This window comes from Pholis gunnellus, assembly GCF_910591455.1.
Source record: "Pholis gunnellus genome assembly, chromosome: 12".
Lineage (NCBI taxonomy): Eukaryota > Metazoa > Chordata > Actinopteri > Perciformes > Pholidae > Pholis > Pholis gunnellus.
In genome coordinates this window covers 14803066-14817177 of record NC_136539.1, presented here as the reverse complement: position 1 = coordinate 14817177, position 14112 = coordinate 14803066, and the positions used below count along the sequence as shown (strand labels likewise).

Genomic DNA, 14112 nt, shown 5'->3' with positions numbered 1-14112 from the left:
AATGACTTTGCTGCGAGGGATTAACTGTAACAGCAATCTATCTCTTCATGAAATCTGTCTGTAGCTCATGAAAAAAAATATTTCAAGATGTTCAACTACATGCAACCTTGTGTGCCTGCTCGCACACACACACACGCACACGCACACACACACACGCACACGCAAGTCCGTGCAAAGACCTTACATGTGCTTGCATCATAATCATCCTTTTAATTGAGCTTCCTCTGCCTGTCGCTGCACTCCATCCAGGCACTCACACTTTCTCCTCCTCTCCTCTCCTCTCCTCTCTCGTGCTGTCATCCAGGCTCTCCAGCAGCCAGTAGCACACCCCTCCTCTTCCTCACCCAGCGGGATAATGAATGTATATACAGTACATAATATAAAAAAGATTAACATTTCATCCCGGCCTTGGTTTTCTCTTTGCGCTAATCGATAGACTCAATGAAGCGGAAAAAGAGAAGCATGGAGAAATCAATCTGGGCTCGTAGTCAAGGTGAGAGAGGTACTTGCATGGTCTCTCATAAAATCAGCTGCTAGATGAAGACTGTCTGGTGCAGAGACCCAGAGGACATGGCTGGACCGTCTCTATCCCTGGTGTGGATCAATAAGAGGAAGATTGTGGGTCAGAGGTGGAGGGGCTTGACTCTAACCTGCATTGTATTTCTTACACCATAATATACACCATCAAATTGAGGCACAGGTTATCTTAACTCCACCACCTCCGCTCTTCCTCTCACTTCAGTTTTGTTTTTCTCTTGCTCTATTGTGATTTTTCTACGCCGGCGCAGTGCAAGAAAGTAAAGGTTACAAAGGAGGGAATGTGCGAAACAAAAACAAAGAACATTCGTCGAGACATTTCAAAGGAGGAAAAGCAACCACAGCTAAAGTAATGACTCAATTTTAGTATATCTCTCACTTTGTTTTGCTATTACACTCAATCTCTGGAGAGCATTAGTCATCTGTGTGTCAGGAGAAGGAAGTTATTCAAAGAAGATTTAGACTTTCTCCACACTGACTACAAAAGACAAGTTGAGGGAGAAAAAGTGTGAGTCTCATTTGGATTTATTCATATGAAAATAATATAACAATAATAAGAACATAGCATAAGTTTTAAATGCATTAAGAGGGATTGTGTTCAGTGTCCAGGTTCCTGAATAAGAGAAAAACATTTGAATTGAATGACAGATATAGGGTTTGTTCACTTTTTGAACACTCTAAACCACAAATTTGTTAAATTGTATTTTTTACTTGAGGGACTTCTGCAAATGAATGCAGTCATGCAAAATTACTTCTTTTCAAAAGAAAATGTGTTTACATCTAGCGTATCATTGTAGCAATACATATTTGTGAAGATTTGAGTGATTTTTGCAGATAACTCTCCAGGAAATAACACTTTGAAACATTAAAACGTTTTTTTTTTTAAATACCAAGCCCATCTTCATTTAACTAACTGACTAATAAGGGTCTGTCTCACAAACATTATATCTAAGTGCTTTTCTTATAACATCACAACATACTCAGCAACCTATTCCATACTTCTCCATTAAAGGCGCATTAAGTGACGTTTTTCTGCCCCATAACACAACATAGCTGTGACGTAGTCTAACCTGCACAACTTTACCAGACTCCCTTTCAGCTGGCTTCACAGGACATTTCACCGTCAAGCCCAAAAAGCAAATAACAATTCAGTTTTATTGTTGTATAAGTTTATATGTATATATATATATATATATATTAGATATATTCCCTCATCCCTAGGTGCTCTTTGCTAGTTTCTGCTGTAACAACGCGACTCCTTCTTTTGTCACTGTAGCTCTGCCAGAGACACGTCTGTGCTATCTAATTTCTTGGCTGCTAATAGAGGGCAATACAAGTCATGTTATGCTTAACGCCCCATTTAACCTTGAACAGCACAGCAGTTCAGACCAGGTTGACCAGAATATGTGGTCAGAACAATGTGTTAATGTCTGATAAATGGTTTTATAAGAGTAGCCTTGGTCCTCGCTGGCAGGAACAGTATCGGAATGTGCTTCTGTGTAATCCTTGATTGTCAAACACTGACCTACCTTCCTACCTACGGCTCGTGTTGGTGTCAGTAAAGTGCACACAAACTGTCGGCCCGGAATCTTTTTTACTAACGTGACAGAAGCAGTCGCGTCCCAGGAGCCCGGAGCTGAGTGGTTAACGGGCTGATGTGCTTCAGGCCCATGAGAGGTAGCTGGCCTTGTAGCTATTATGCTGAAGTGTCAGATTTACTAATACGTGTGGGTGGAGTCACTGACCAGAGAAACGAGAAATGGGACACTTACGTATCTGCCTCTTACAAGCTGAATTAGAATAAAGTCTGTCTGGCAGCCTGCCGACTGGAGAACTCTAAGAATGGCCTAACTGCTCATTATCATCAGGAAACCTACTTATACCAACTATGTTCATACAAAGCTTAGCTCCAGTAATATATTCTAAAATCACAGAAAAAAGTCTCACTATTTCTCTTACTTTCCTCTGACTGAAGTGCACCTACTATTGAGTCCTTTTGTATTTTAATTGTTTCAGTGCGTATGTACCACGTACAGGAGGTCTATTTGGTCCACTGTGCATGTGCTTAATGTTCTTGTGCTTGTGGCTTTCTTCTGTATCGTAATAAATTCTAGAAATTCACTCCATGCAGGGGATGTGGACAGATTACATGATGTGTGTGCGAGCGCAGACGCACAGTCCTCGACCACCTGCCGGAGAACTAATTCAACCAAACAACCAAGCAAAGCCCTTCTGAAGCATCAGCGAGGGGTTTGTGTCCTATTAGTCTCTGTAGAATAAATCCTCAAGTGTTATTCTCATTAATTCTGCTCTGTAGCTCTCGCTCCCTCACAGCTGGTGTCCATGTCGATGTTGTGTCAGTTACACAGTTGTTTCAATCTTTTCGATGATCTCTATCATAGACTTGGAGGGGGAGAGCAGAGAACAGTCGTCCTGATCCCAGAGGCTGCCGGGGCTGGAGTTCCCATCTGTGCTCAACTCGTCATCCTCCTCCTCCTCCTCCGTCTCCTCCTCGCAGGACTCCAGGTAGTGCAGACCCAAGGCGTTGATGCCGGAGTCCTCGGAGCTGGACGGAGAGGAGCAGTGGTCCATTTTGGGGCCTTTTATCTTATCCACAGGGGTAGGATGTTTGTGTTCACTGTGCACTTGCTGGACCGGCTGGACCGGCTGCAAAGGCGCAGGTGCGTGTTGGGTTGGTGGTGCAGGCTTCACTGGTTTCCGAGGCTGAGCGGGGTTTTGGGGCATCTGAGGTGTAGAGGGAGCAGGTGGGGAAGGGGTGGGAGGATGAGGAGGTTCTGGTAAGGGAGGCGGAGGGCGCTGCACGTAGCACATCTTTCCGTTGATGCGTTTGACAATGTAGTCATCCACAAACAGATCCGCAATGACGCAGTACTTGGGCGACTCCAGGTGAGGCGGGGACTGGAAGCAGGGGGCGAGTTTCAGGAAGCGCTCAGCCAGAGCGATGGACAGGTCCATGGTGTTACTGTACTCTGTCTCAACAGCTGGCACGGTTGTACTGGGCAGCTGGCACACATTGGTCATGGGCTGGTACACATACTTGCCTAAAGGGGGGGAAACAAATAAAAGGATCTGATTAATTCACTGTATGCTTCCCTCTCAACACCAAACAGCAAACTGACACATATTTCTGGAGTTGTTAGACACCAAAACAAAGCTAAAAGAAGAATGAATATTGGATCTATTATGCCTAATAATATGTTCACCACATCAACTTAAAAGGTGATTATATGTCAGTGTTGTGTTTCCAGCTTGTTTTTCCACTGCCCCAAAGCAACTCAAAAACACTCATTGCAGGTTTAAATCAATAAAATAGTAAACTCTAAACTGGCACCATGTGGAGACATTTGGCAGGAATCCCGACAGCAACGTGAAAATGCACTGAGAAAATGTTAATTAAGGCAAGCTTTGCTTTAGAAGACACAGGGTAATAAAAATAGATTTTACACATTGTTATCCTGTGTCTCAGCCGCAACTGTTCTGTTCACTGCACCAAATACATGTCTCAAGTATTTTTGAGTCATCTGGAAATGGATAGGCCAAATAGATGACACTTGAGGGCGTATTCATCCATCCATCCATCCATCCATCCAATCAAGTGTAAAGCCATAATGTAAAACTGCACTTGACCCCTTAGCTCATACATCATTCGTTGTAGCTAGCAAAGACAATATAAATGTAATATTAGTAGTTAATAAACGTGTGTTTTCAGTCAGGTTCGACCAAGGACAACGTTTTTGATGCCAAGAAGTGTCTGTGATAACCTATCATCTGTCCTTTCTTAAAGTGGTAGCGGTAGCAATTATCACATCACAAAGGATTTTGCGCTGCCAAAGGCAGAAATACTTGCCTTGCCACCACCTTCTGAGATGCAGCTGCAGCCAGAATGTAACATAATTTAAATTGCAGGCCCTCCAGAGCAGTGCAGCAATCATTTTTGACTCTAAGGAGCTGATACAAGGCTCAACGAAAACATGACAAAATAATGTATAGGATTAAGGCCATATATACAACAATGTGGTGCTGGATTTACATCTGTATTACTAACATATTGGCTTGTGATGGTGTAATATATAGTGTCACATAAATCCTATATGAGATAATGCCCCCAAATTTGCTCTGGAAACTGTCCTCTTTCATACAAATCTTCTAACGCCTTCCATGTGAGTTATGCCTCCCATCTTGGCAACCCATATACTGGTGGTGATTGTGCAAAATGACTGCTCCCGAATGTTACTCATTGTTTGCAGCCCGCTGCCTCCGACTCTGAGCCGTGCTGCCTGAATAGTGCGGCTCAGATGTGTGTTTAACTCGCTCCCTGAAGAGAGAGAAACTACAGAAGATGACAGGCCTACGCATCACTTCCTCTCACGCCGTGTCCTTGTCTTTTGTCTCACCGGCTGGGGGGACCCATTCAATCAAAATCTGTTCCCAGGTTACAGTGAAAACTTTGCACCACACAAAATATATTAAGCTTAATTAAAGTGGCAATCTTTAAGATTTCAGTCCTGGTTGGTTTATAATTTCTATTCGAGTGAAAACATAATTTTTTCTTCCAGGAATATCACTACAGACACTTATATCATAAAAGTGCACATATATGAATATTGCAATACTTTCATCAGTGGGCCACAGGCTCGATTACCATTGTGTTACCTCTTTCAGCTATAGACAGTGACTAAACAGACATTTATTCAAATTAAAATCTTCAAGATTGTTGCTTAAATCTTTATTTACTGCCCACAAGAATGGTTAAATTAATTCAGGTGACCACATCTTTATTAAGGACACAAAACTGCATCATCCACCCATGTGAAACCATTAAAAGAGGCTTAATGTCCGTATTCTTTGTAAACACAGCAGCTTAAAACGATACAGACTAAAGGGGGGGAACAGTAGCAGTCCTCTGTTTAATGAGACAAACTCAATGGTCCATGTTCGGACTGAGATGAGGCCATTCAGGCAGACACGATAGCGGCAACAAATGAGAGCTAAAGCTGTAGATGGCAATGTGTACGGCATTTAGTTTTTAGCATATTACATCTAATTGCATTCATCCATCTGGAGTTGCAGATACCAAGAGCAATACTGGGGAACAGACAGATGCACGGGCAGACAACAATGAAACAACACCAACGCTGGTTGTCCTCAACAGCCTTGCAGGAGGGAACACAGCCTGTCTGTAGATTTATACGGTGTGTGTATAGAATGCAGAATTAGTTTGCAATAAATTGCAAATATCACTGTTTTAATGAGCCCCAGAGGACTTTGCATTATGTGTGAGACTAATCTTGTTCAGTCTATTAAAAAAGAGAAGAGAAGAATCATCATGTTAACCAAAATACAACTTTCTGATTCCAAATGCTTAAACTGCATGCTCTAAGATACACCGAGTTGGATTATTACAAATGCTGTACATTAACAAACACTAGTATTATAACAAATAGTGGTAGTTACGTAAAAGATACTTTGTTTTCAGTCTCTATTAATAGCATAGAACTACGATTAGTCGATTGACAGGAAATTAATCAGCGACTATTTTGATAGTTAATTAATACACTTTTAATGCAAAAATGCCGCTCTCAAAAATAAGGATTTTAAATTTTTGTGTAACACATAACAGCACTGGACTGGATTGTCGACAAAATAAGACATTTGAAGATGTTGTTTTCACCATTTTCTGAGAAATTATAGACAAAATGATCAACAGATTTATCAAGGGAACGTTTGGAAGATGAATCAATAGTGAAAACATTTGTTTGTTTTAACCCTAATGGGATTATTTTCTTTCACATACTTTGACTATGATAATTTAAAGGTACCATGTGAAGTTTTGACCACTAGTAGCGCTACAGAGCAACGTTTTTACAAATGGGTTCCGGTTTTGCTCACTTGCACGCTAACAGGATCAATGCAGCCACAACGGCAGAGAAGAAGACTGCAAGCCGGCATACATTAATGAACAAGGTGCACAATTTACACTTTGCAAATGTTGCATGAGGGAGACAATGCAGCACGTTTGTCAGGCCTTAAGGCCATATGTACGATACTTTTTGAGTGAGTTATAATGGTTTGTTTACAAGTAAACTCAAAGGGGCACCTTTCATTTAAAATTCCTTTTAAAATGTTGGTTGCTACAAGTATACTGACAGCCAGTGAACACTGTCTATGCAGCTTTAATGATATTCAGTTGTACTCTATCCTGTGTTTCCCAGCGCTGAAGCCCTCGCATTACAATGTCGGTTGTTAAGCGGCCTCTGCCCTGTGAGTGTGTGTGTGTGTGTGTGTGTGTGTGTGTGTGTGTGTGTGTGTGTGTGTGTGTGTGTGTGTGTGTGTGTGTGTGTGTGTGTGTGTGTATTTCTATACCAACAAAGACCAGATGTCCTCACAAAGGAAAAAAATGGCTAAATCCACAATACTGAGGACATTTTGCCACCTCTCACTTAGTTTAGGTTCAAGACATGAAAGGTGAGGCTGGAGTTATATTCTTTCATATAGTCAACCAATTCCATAAAAAAATAAAAATAACAACAAATTTAATCTCTTTTACTTTATCACTTTCTGACTTCCTTCCCCTGTCTGGGGATCTCAGCCGCCCACCCATTTGATTTTCTAAGATGAGAATTGTTGAGCTCAATTTAAAAAAAGAAGCTAAATTATTTTCTAAAACAGCTGCAACGTGGCTTTAAGCAAATGTTACTTAGGGGCAATGAGAGGCGGTGGCGGATTTGTAGGGGACTATTCTCTGTGGATTAATACACATTTAGTGGGCTGAGAATGTATGGCAGTAGGACAGTGTGTGTGGGATTGAATCAAAATAAACTACTGTGTCCATGTTCATGTCAATGAAGGAATATGTCCCACGGATGCAAGAGTGTGTCTGTAATAGTTTCTGGACAAATATGGAGGTCTATAGCACACAGAGAAAAGGGATATCACAGCACAGAAAACATTTGTTGGGATCAATTCATTGTTGTTTTTTGGTCTTTTAATGAGACTGCAGAACGTTGAATAGTGCTGGTGATATATCTTACATTTCCTGTCCTCTTTGTTGTTTTATAGTTTTAGTTTTCTTCCTAAAAGGTAACTGGCCACAGATAAACATGCTGTCACGAGACATTTCTAACTCTGCTGCAATGAAGACTGATAGAATAAAAGAAACACATCAACATCCATATTTTCTCTGTAGACCTGCCAATCTTGCTCTGAAAAACCAACTGCAGAGGAAACACAGGCACAAGGTTTCCCACTGACAGCAGCAACAATATACCAGAATAATATGCAGCCTCAGGGCATTTTGCACTTTGAGTAAAGCAAATGACTCCTTACTTGTTTTCTTGACTGGAAAGCCTTTCATCACATTATAATTAAGAGCCGCTGAAAGCAACAAGTTCACCGGAGACTGATGAAAGGCATTCTGGGGGATGTAGGAGATCACGGACTAGACGGGATGTAAATGAGGCAGTAGGGTACATCAAAAGAGGAAGCAGCAGCTCTTTGTCACAAAAATGTAATTATCATTTCAGGCGCTTTTTTAAAGCAGTGGAGGTGACTCTCTCCCCTACTTTTACAGTTAGTGAACTTTGTCAGTGGAAATACAAAGAAAAGTGTCTAAAGATAGCAAAATATCATAAGATATCTATAATAAAAATGAGGGAAATTTGGGATTAATTATTCAAGCGCAGGAATCACTTAATTAAGTGAATGTTATATACAGCCAAAAGGGTTTTATAAAAATATTAATTGGTAAAAATCAGGAGTTCAAGAGGTTAATGAGACGGGTGGAGTGGAGGAGCTGAAGTATGAGTAGTTCCAACTCCTCTGATCCCACCTGCCTCCATCCTCTCTCTCTCTCTCCATCCTCTCTCTCTCTCCTGCACAGTCTAGTTTAATACAGGAGATAGTCTCTCTGAATAATGCAGCATGTAGCTCCTCAATGTCTCTCTCTCTCTCTCTCTCTCTCTCTCTCTCTCTCTCTCTCTCTCTCTCTCTTTAAGGTTTTTTATTATCGACAAATTCAACATGTAGTCAAAATGAATTGGCATGACACAGATTATTTCATGTTAATAACAGATTATATCAAAGCCTCAGTAGTAACTGAGTCATTAACAACCCCCTCTATTTGAGCGAAAGCCAGAAGTCTTTATGTGCAGTCTGAGCAAATCTTCTATGCCACACACCAGTTTAAAGCAATGTGTTGGCAAAATCAGGTGAACAAAATCATTTTAGCAGATTGTTTTCATTTATCAACAGCTGCTGCACCCATTTGGCCGGTGGATACGGTCCGCTCACACATCCGCTGCTTTAAATCTGTCCAAGAGGCTGCAGGCAGCCGAGGCAACAACATAAGTTTCAGGTTTCAGAGAAGGGGATGGTCTGACCCAGCATCATGGGAAACTCCTTTCCTGTTTCCTGTTTCATGCCTCCAGAGGCAAAAGGCCGTTCCTGACTTGCAGCCAGTTTGAAATTCACTGTTAAGTCTGTCCTCATGGTGAAGAAATGCAACTCTGTGGACTGTTTTTCCTGTGCAGGGTGAGCATTATGCTTCAACTCCTGTGAAGGCCTTAAAGGATAGGTTCGGATTTCTTAAAGTCTGTCTCAAGGAAATGCTCACATGCCCAAATGTACTTTTAAAGAATGCACTTCCTTCACAGCAATCTGCTCTATGGATCTACGGCATCAATCAATTCAGTAAAATGCATTTTTCGCAGCAGACACTGTGACTTATCATCGTAGGAAAAGCACAGGTGTTACTAACAACATTAACAATGGCTCTGTTCTGTTAGTGTCCCAATATGCACTGACAGAGAGCCAGCAGGCACAACAGACCCTGAAACTGAGGCAGCTAAATGGAATTCAGCCATCATTGTTTTTATCATTTACACCTCTGCTTCTCCAACGGTGACATGTCAAAATGTCCTCCTGCGAAAATTGTTGTTCTCTTGGCTAATGTGTGATGAGCATATACACCAAACCATTTGGGTTCAACACCATGCGTGGAGAGAGAGCATCGTGGATAAAGGTGGTGTTGTTTGCTGCCTTTTTTTAAAAGACATGACCACAACAACAAGGCTTTAGTCACCTGTTAGCTTGTCACAGTGAGGTAACAGTCACCAGGATTAATGAAACAATAATAATGCTCCGTGGGTTTAAATATTCAAATCAATAGAGCAGATTTATTTGAGGAAGTGACCTTGTTGCAATGAGAATATGCATTCTAAAGAGGCTACAATGAGGCTTTATGTGAGAGAAATGAAGTGGGTATCTTTTATGTTGCAGTCTTTTTTGTAAATTTCTTCAACTTTGAGGCGCAATGAGGGGACAGTAAGACAAACAAATAAGTGATAGTATTATGACAGACCTGAAAACAATAATCTTTTAAAAACGTGTTGAACTTTAGTTGGGGGCTGCCCTGTTTCCAACATTGACAGACCAGCAGTTAAAGTGGTTCCCAAACATGAACAACCAATCAATCCCCTCTGGCCTGTGCTAACAATGTATCGACCCTTTAATAATAGCTGAAGATTTTTATGATTCAGCACTGCGGCAAATTTTGAATTGGTCAGCAAATCAATCAATGTAAGGCAGAGCTTTATCCAATAACCCTCCATATTCCCTTTAGAAATAGTTGTGAGCTACAGTTGCACGGTGTGACAGATGAGATGAGGAAGTCGGACAGAACGATCCCTATTTCTTGCACCTACAAGAGTAAGTACACTTTGTAATGTACAAAATTGGAACTGGCAGAGAACAAGCAGACTGACAAGACTGTTCAGGACTCATTAGACTCGGTTAGACTTTCTTAATGAGTAATTCTTTGCTCTGTCTGGTAATTGTAATCAGTTAGTAGAGGATAAAAAGAGAGAAACAATATTCAGACCAGGTGGTTCCAGCGTTGCTGTGAGCAGAAGCTCTCATCAGACATGACATATTGGCGGTGACACTAAACATAGCTAATTACCACTGAGAGGTTTGGACTGATGTTGTCACCAGCTGGGAACACTGCCTCCACATACATCCAATTCCAGTTTTCCCAATTTCCTCAGCCAAAAGGTTTAACAAAGCTACAACTGAGTGGAAACCACTGGAAGGCCGCCAAAGCATCACTTTCTAGACGAAGAGTGAAGTCTGGAAGCAGCAAATGAGAGGAAAAGCACCTAAAAATGTTTCGCTTGCAACGGCACGTAGGACACAAAAAAAGCCAGAAATTAAGTCACAGGTAATCGCTGCTCCACAAGTACGATAATGGAAATAATTTGTGTTTGGCAATTCAAATACTGTGCCAAAGTCTCACTACACATTGACCTTTTGTATTTATTTGCCTGGAAACCTATTAAAAATGTAATTTAAAAAGCAGTCTAGCAAGGCTCCCTGTGGTGAATGCACAATTATCAGCCTCAGAAGAAGTTTATACTCCAGACGACAGTCAAACGAGCGTTTAAAATGTAAAAACTGACGAGATAAGGGGCGTTACAACATTTCACTCTTTTGCATCCAGCGCTATTATGTATTAGCGAGAAAGGAGGGTGTGAGCTAGGGACAGCGGGCGGGCATTGCATGCAGAAGCACGCTGCTGTACTTTTCTCACTGGGTGCCCGGTTTCTGCCTGATTCAGCAGTCTGAGCTGGTTTATTCTCCCTGTGGTGCATGAGTGTCCTGCCAGAGGAACCTGTAAATTACAGTGGACAGAGATGTGAAGGTGAGAATCTCCTTTAATGACGTTGCTGGCTTTTTCTAGCCTGAATCAAATAATGGGGACGAAGTGCTCCATGTCCATTGTGCAGCACATGTTTAGCTTGGGAGATGCATATTTCAAAGCAGAAAGGAGGAGCAAGACTAAATGTTTACAAATGATGTAACACTACACAGGCTTTGCTGAGAAACATAAATCCCAGTTGTGGCTCATCATAAACACCGGAAAGAATTCATCGTTTTTTCCGCTTCATCACATATTTCAAATCACTGGGCTCATTCTGGACAGAGGCAGGCATCTAAATCCAATGATTACATGGCAAAGATTACAATGTGACTTGTGCACTTGCACACTATAAGCCCCGACTAAACGGTGCAGAGTGGAGGGTGATTGTGTTTCACACTGATCTGAGGATTTTCAGAGCAGCCAGAGATGGGATAAATCAGGGCAGCACAAAGAGACGGACATCCTGTCAGGTTCAGGCACAGCTATTGTGGTTCTGCGGTGGTGTGGAAGTGGCAGGTCGAGAAAGGCTCAAACGGAGTCTAAGGGGTGGTGGAAATGCCACTAACACCTCACAGAGAGAAAAGAGAATTCTCCATGTTTGAGTGGAGCAGCTACCATGTACTCTATTACCAATACAGTCAATTCAACAGTCAAGATAAATGATATCGAACACAATGTGGTAATATTGAGTTAAGTTAACATTATCAAATATTTGGCCTGAAACTGAAGAATATCAGCTGATGCACTTGACTAACTTGACTTTGTCTGAACATGGGATGATTTTACTTTAAAGGATGATGATAATAATATTCTTTTTTTTCTTCTTCTTGTCAATAAGTCCCATCTAAAGACCAAAGCAGTATGTTAATTAACCTTTCAGTACTTTCCAACATCGCTATAGCTCTCAACAGCCCAGCCCATTCTTTCTTACGGGAAATGTAAATCTTTAAGTGTTGGTCCCGACTATGCAGTTTCATTTGTAAAACATGCAAACATATTTTTCTAAAACAGCTGGGCACTGTATTAGCAAACATTACTCAAACGGGAATACATAATGCATTTGTTGGGGACTATTTTCAGCTGTGGATTAATACACATTTGGTGCTTTAGTGTATTCACTGCACTTGGATTGTGTATGTGGGATTGGCTCAAAATAAACCCCATGTTCATAGTGATGTGAAAACGATGTGCTTAAAATAGGATTTGGCAACACAAACAACATTTCTTAGTAGAAAAATTGTTTTTTGATCTTTAACTGGATTTGAGACATTAGGAAATATATCACAAGACGTATCCTTAAAAGCAGAAATGAAAGTGGTGTCAAGTGTGATGTCACTTGTTCTAAGTATCTCCATTAACAGTGAAGTAAAGGAAGGCTGATTATGTCTGTGCACTCCTTTTGATGGTTTTACATAATATACTCTCTCTCATATTTAGGATGCAAGACACACATATGCAGTCATAGCAGGCTAGCATATGCTACAGTATAAGCCATAGGGCTACTTGGGAGTTCAATACAGTTGAATTGGAAGACACTGGGATACCAAAACAATTAAGATTATTTTAGTTGTTCCACTCCTAAATACCTTCAAAATGGAATACTTTATCATTAAAAGTAGATACATGCACTTCCAGAAAGATAATTCAACTCAACATCATCATACTCATAATAATCTGTGCTTTTTTAACTTTAACACATTACAACTGGATGTTAAAGATTCAAACAATATAGATACAGGAGGGCTGCATTAATGAAATCTGTTTTAGTCACTACATTTTCATGGCCTGCACTGAACTACAGCATACTGTATCACGAGAGTTTGGGCTGTAAATTAAAAATGAACACAAATAAAATAGTCAAAATAAAACCAGTGGAATAGAATTAAACACCAGGACGCTGAAACATCTATTTCCCTGCTTCTGCATTTTGCAGCCTCCACTGTTTAAACTATTGAATACTACTAGGGCGTCTCTTCGAAGGTCTCTGATCAAGGATAACGATGACTCTAAAAATGTGACCTCGGTATTATTGCAAAGAAGACAAAACCAGACTCGAAAATATGTTTGGAAGTTTTACCAAAAATGTGAATAGCGCCAATGAGGCAGCACAATGTCCACTGTGAGCGCGTCAATATCGAGTTCATATCTGCTACATTGTGTCCTTTTTGGAAAACAGTGAACTGATGCTTCTGCGTTCTCAACATGGCAATGTCAACCAGCATATTTTAGCAACCACAGTGACCGCGAGAGTCCTGGCAATACAGAAAGCGATTAAACCACGTAAACAAACTTACAGTGACACCAGCCCAAGTGGCAGCACCAGTGCAGCTTGAAGCACTTCCCGTGGCTGTGGGTAGCGCAGATGGAGAGCCCATCGCAAGGCAGGAAGTCTGGTCGCCCCGCGCAGCTCTTGGCCAAAGCCTGCGCCTCGTCCAACTTCTCACTCTTCTGACACTTCTGTGCTCGCGAGGAGGCCATGCCAACATTTCCTGTATCCCCCCCCAAAAAAGAAGAAGCTTCGTCCGAGTGAACTACAACATTACGAGTCACGTTTTTTTTTTTTTACGGTCCACGCAGCCCAGGAAGCCTCTCAACTCGGGGACGGACGTGAAAGGCGGTGCTGGATCTCTGAATCCAGAGCAGCCGGGTCCCTGCTCACGCAAAGCGTTGAAACATGACCTCGTAAAAGTGAAAGCGCGTCAATTAGCTTCGTGTAATGTGACATTCAAAGCCTCCCGTGGTCGCGAGCAGCACGTCTCTCCATCCTCCTCTCGCGTCGGGAAGCTCCTCTGTGCAAAGCTGGTGACGCGCGTACGGAACTACGGCGCGCGTCTGAACTTCATCACACGACGGGAGGA

At 41.6% G+C, this 14112-nt stretch overlaps 1 protein-coding gene across 1 annotated transcript; it reads right to left on the bottom strand.

Annotated features, from left to right (window-relative positions):
• Positions 1 to 1044: 1044 nt before the first annotated feature.
• LOC306703736 (UPF0524 protein C3orf70 homolog B) lies at positions 1045 to 14009 on the bottom strand. Its single transcript, XM_079169798.1, has 2 exons — positions 13549 to 14009; positions 1045 to 3599 (listed from the first exon to the last, which is right to left on the bottom strand). The coding sequence occupies exons 1-2, from the start codon at positions 13730 to 13732 to the stop codon at positions 2899 to 2901; spliced, it is 885 nt and encodes a 294-aa protein (XP_079025924.1). The 5' UTR covers positions 13733 to 14009; the 3' UTR covers positions 1045 to 2898.
• Between the last annotated feature and the right edge of the window lie 103 nt (positions 14010 to 14112).

Excerpts from the sequence above, each read along its gene's own strand:
- LOC306703736 (XM_079169798.1), bottom strand. The coding sequence starts at position 13,732 with ATGGCCTCCTCGCGAGCACAGAAGTGTCAGAAGAGTGAGAAGTTGGAC. Across the intron at positions 3,600-13,548 it reads CCACTTGGGCTGGTGTCACT|GCAAGTATGTGTACCAGCCC; the intron begins GTAAGTTTGTTT and ends CCCCCCCTTTAG.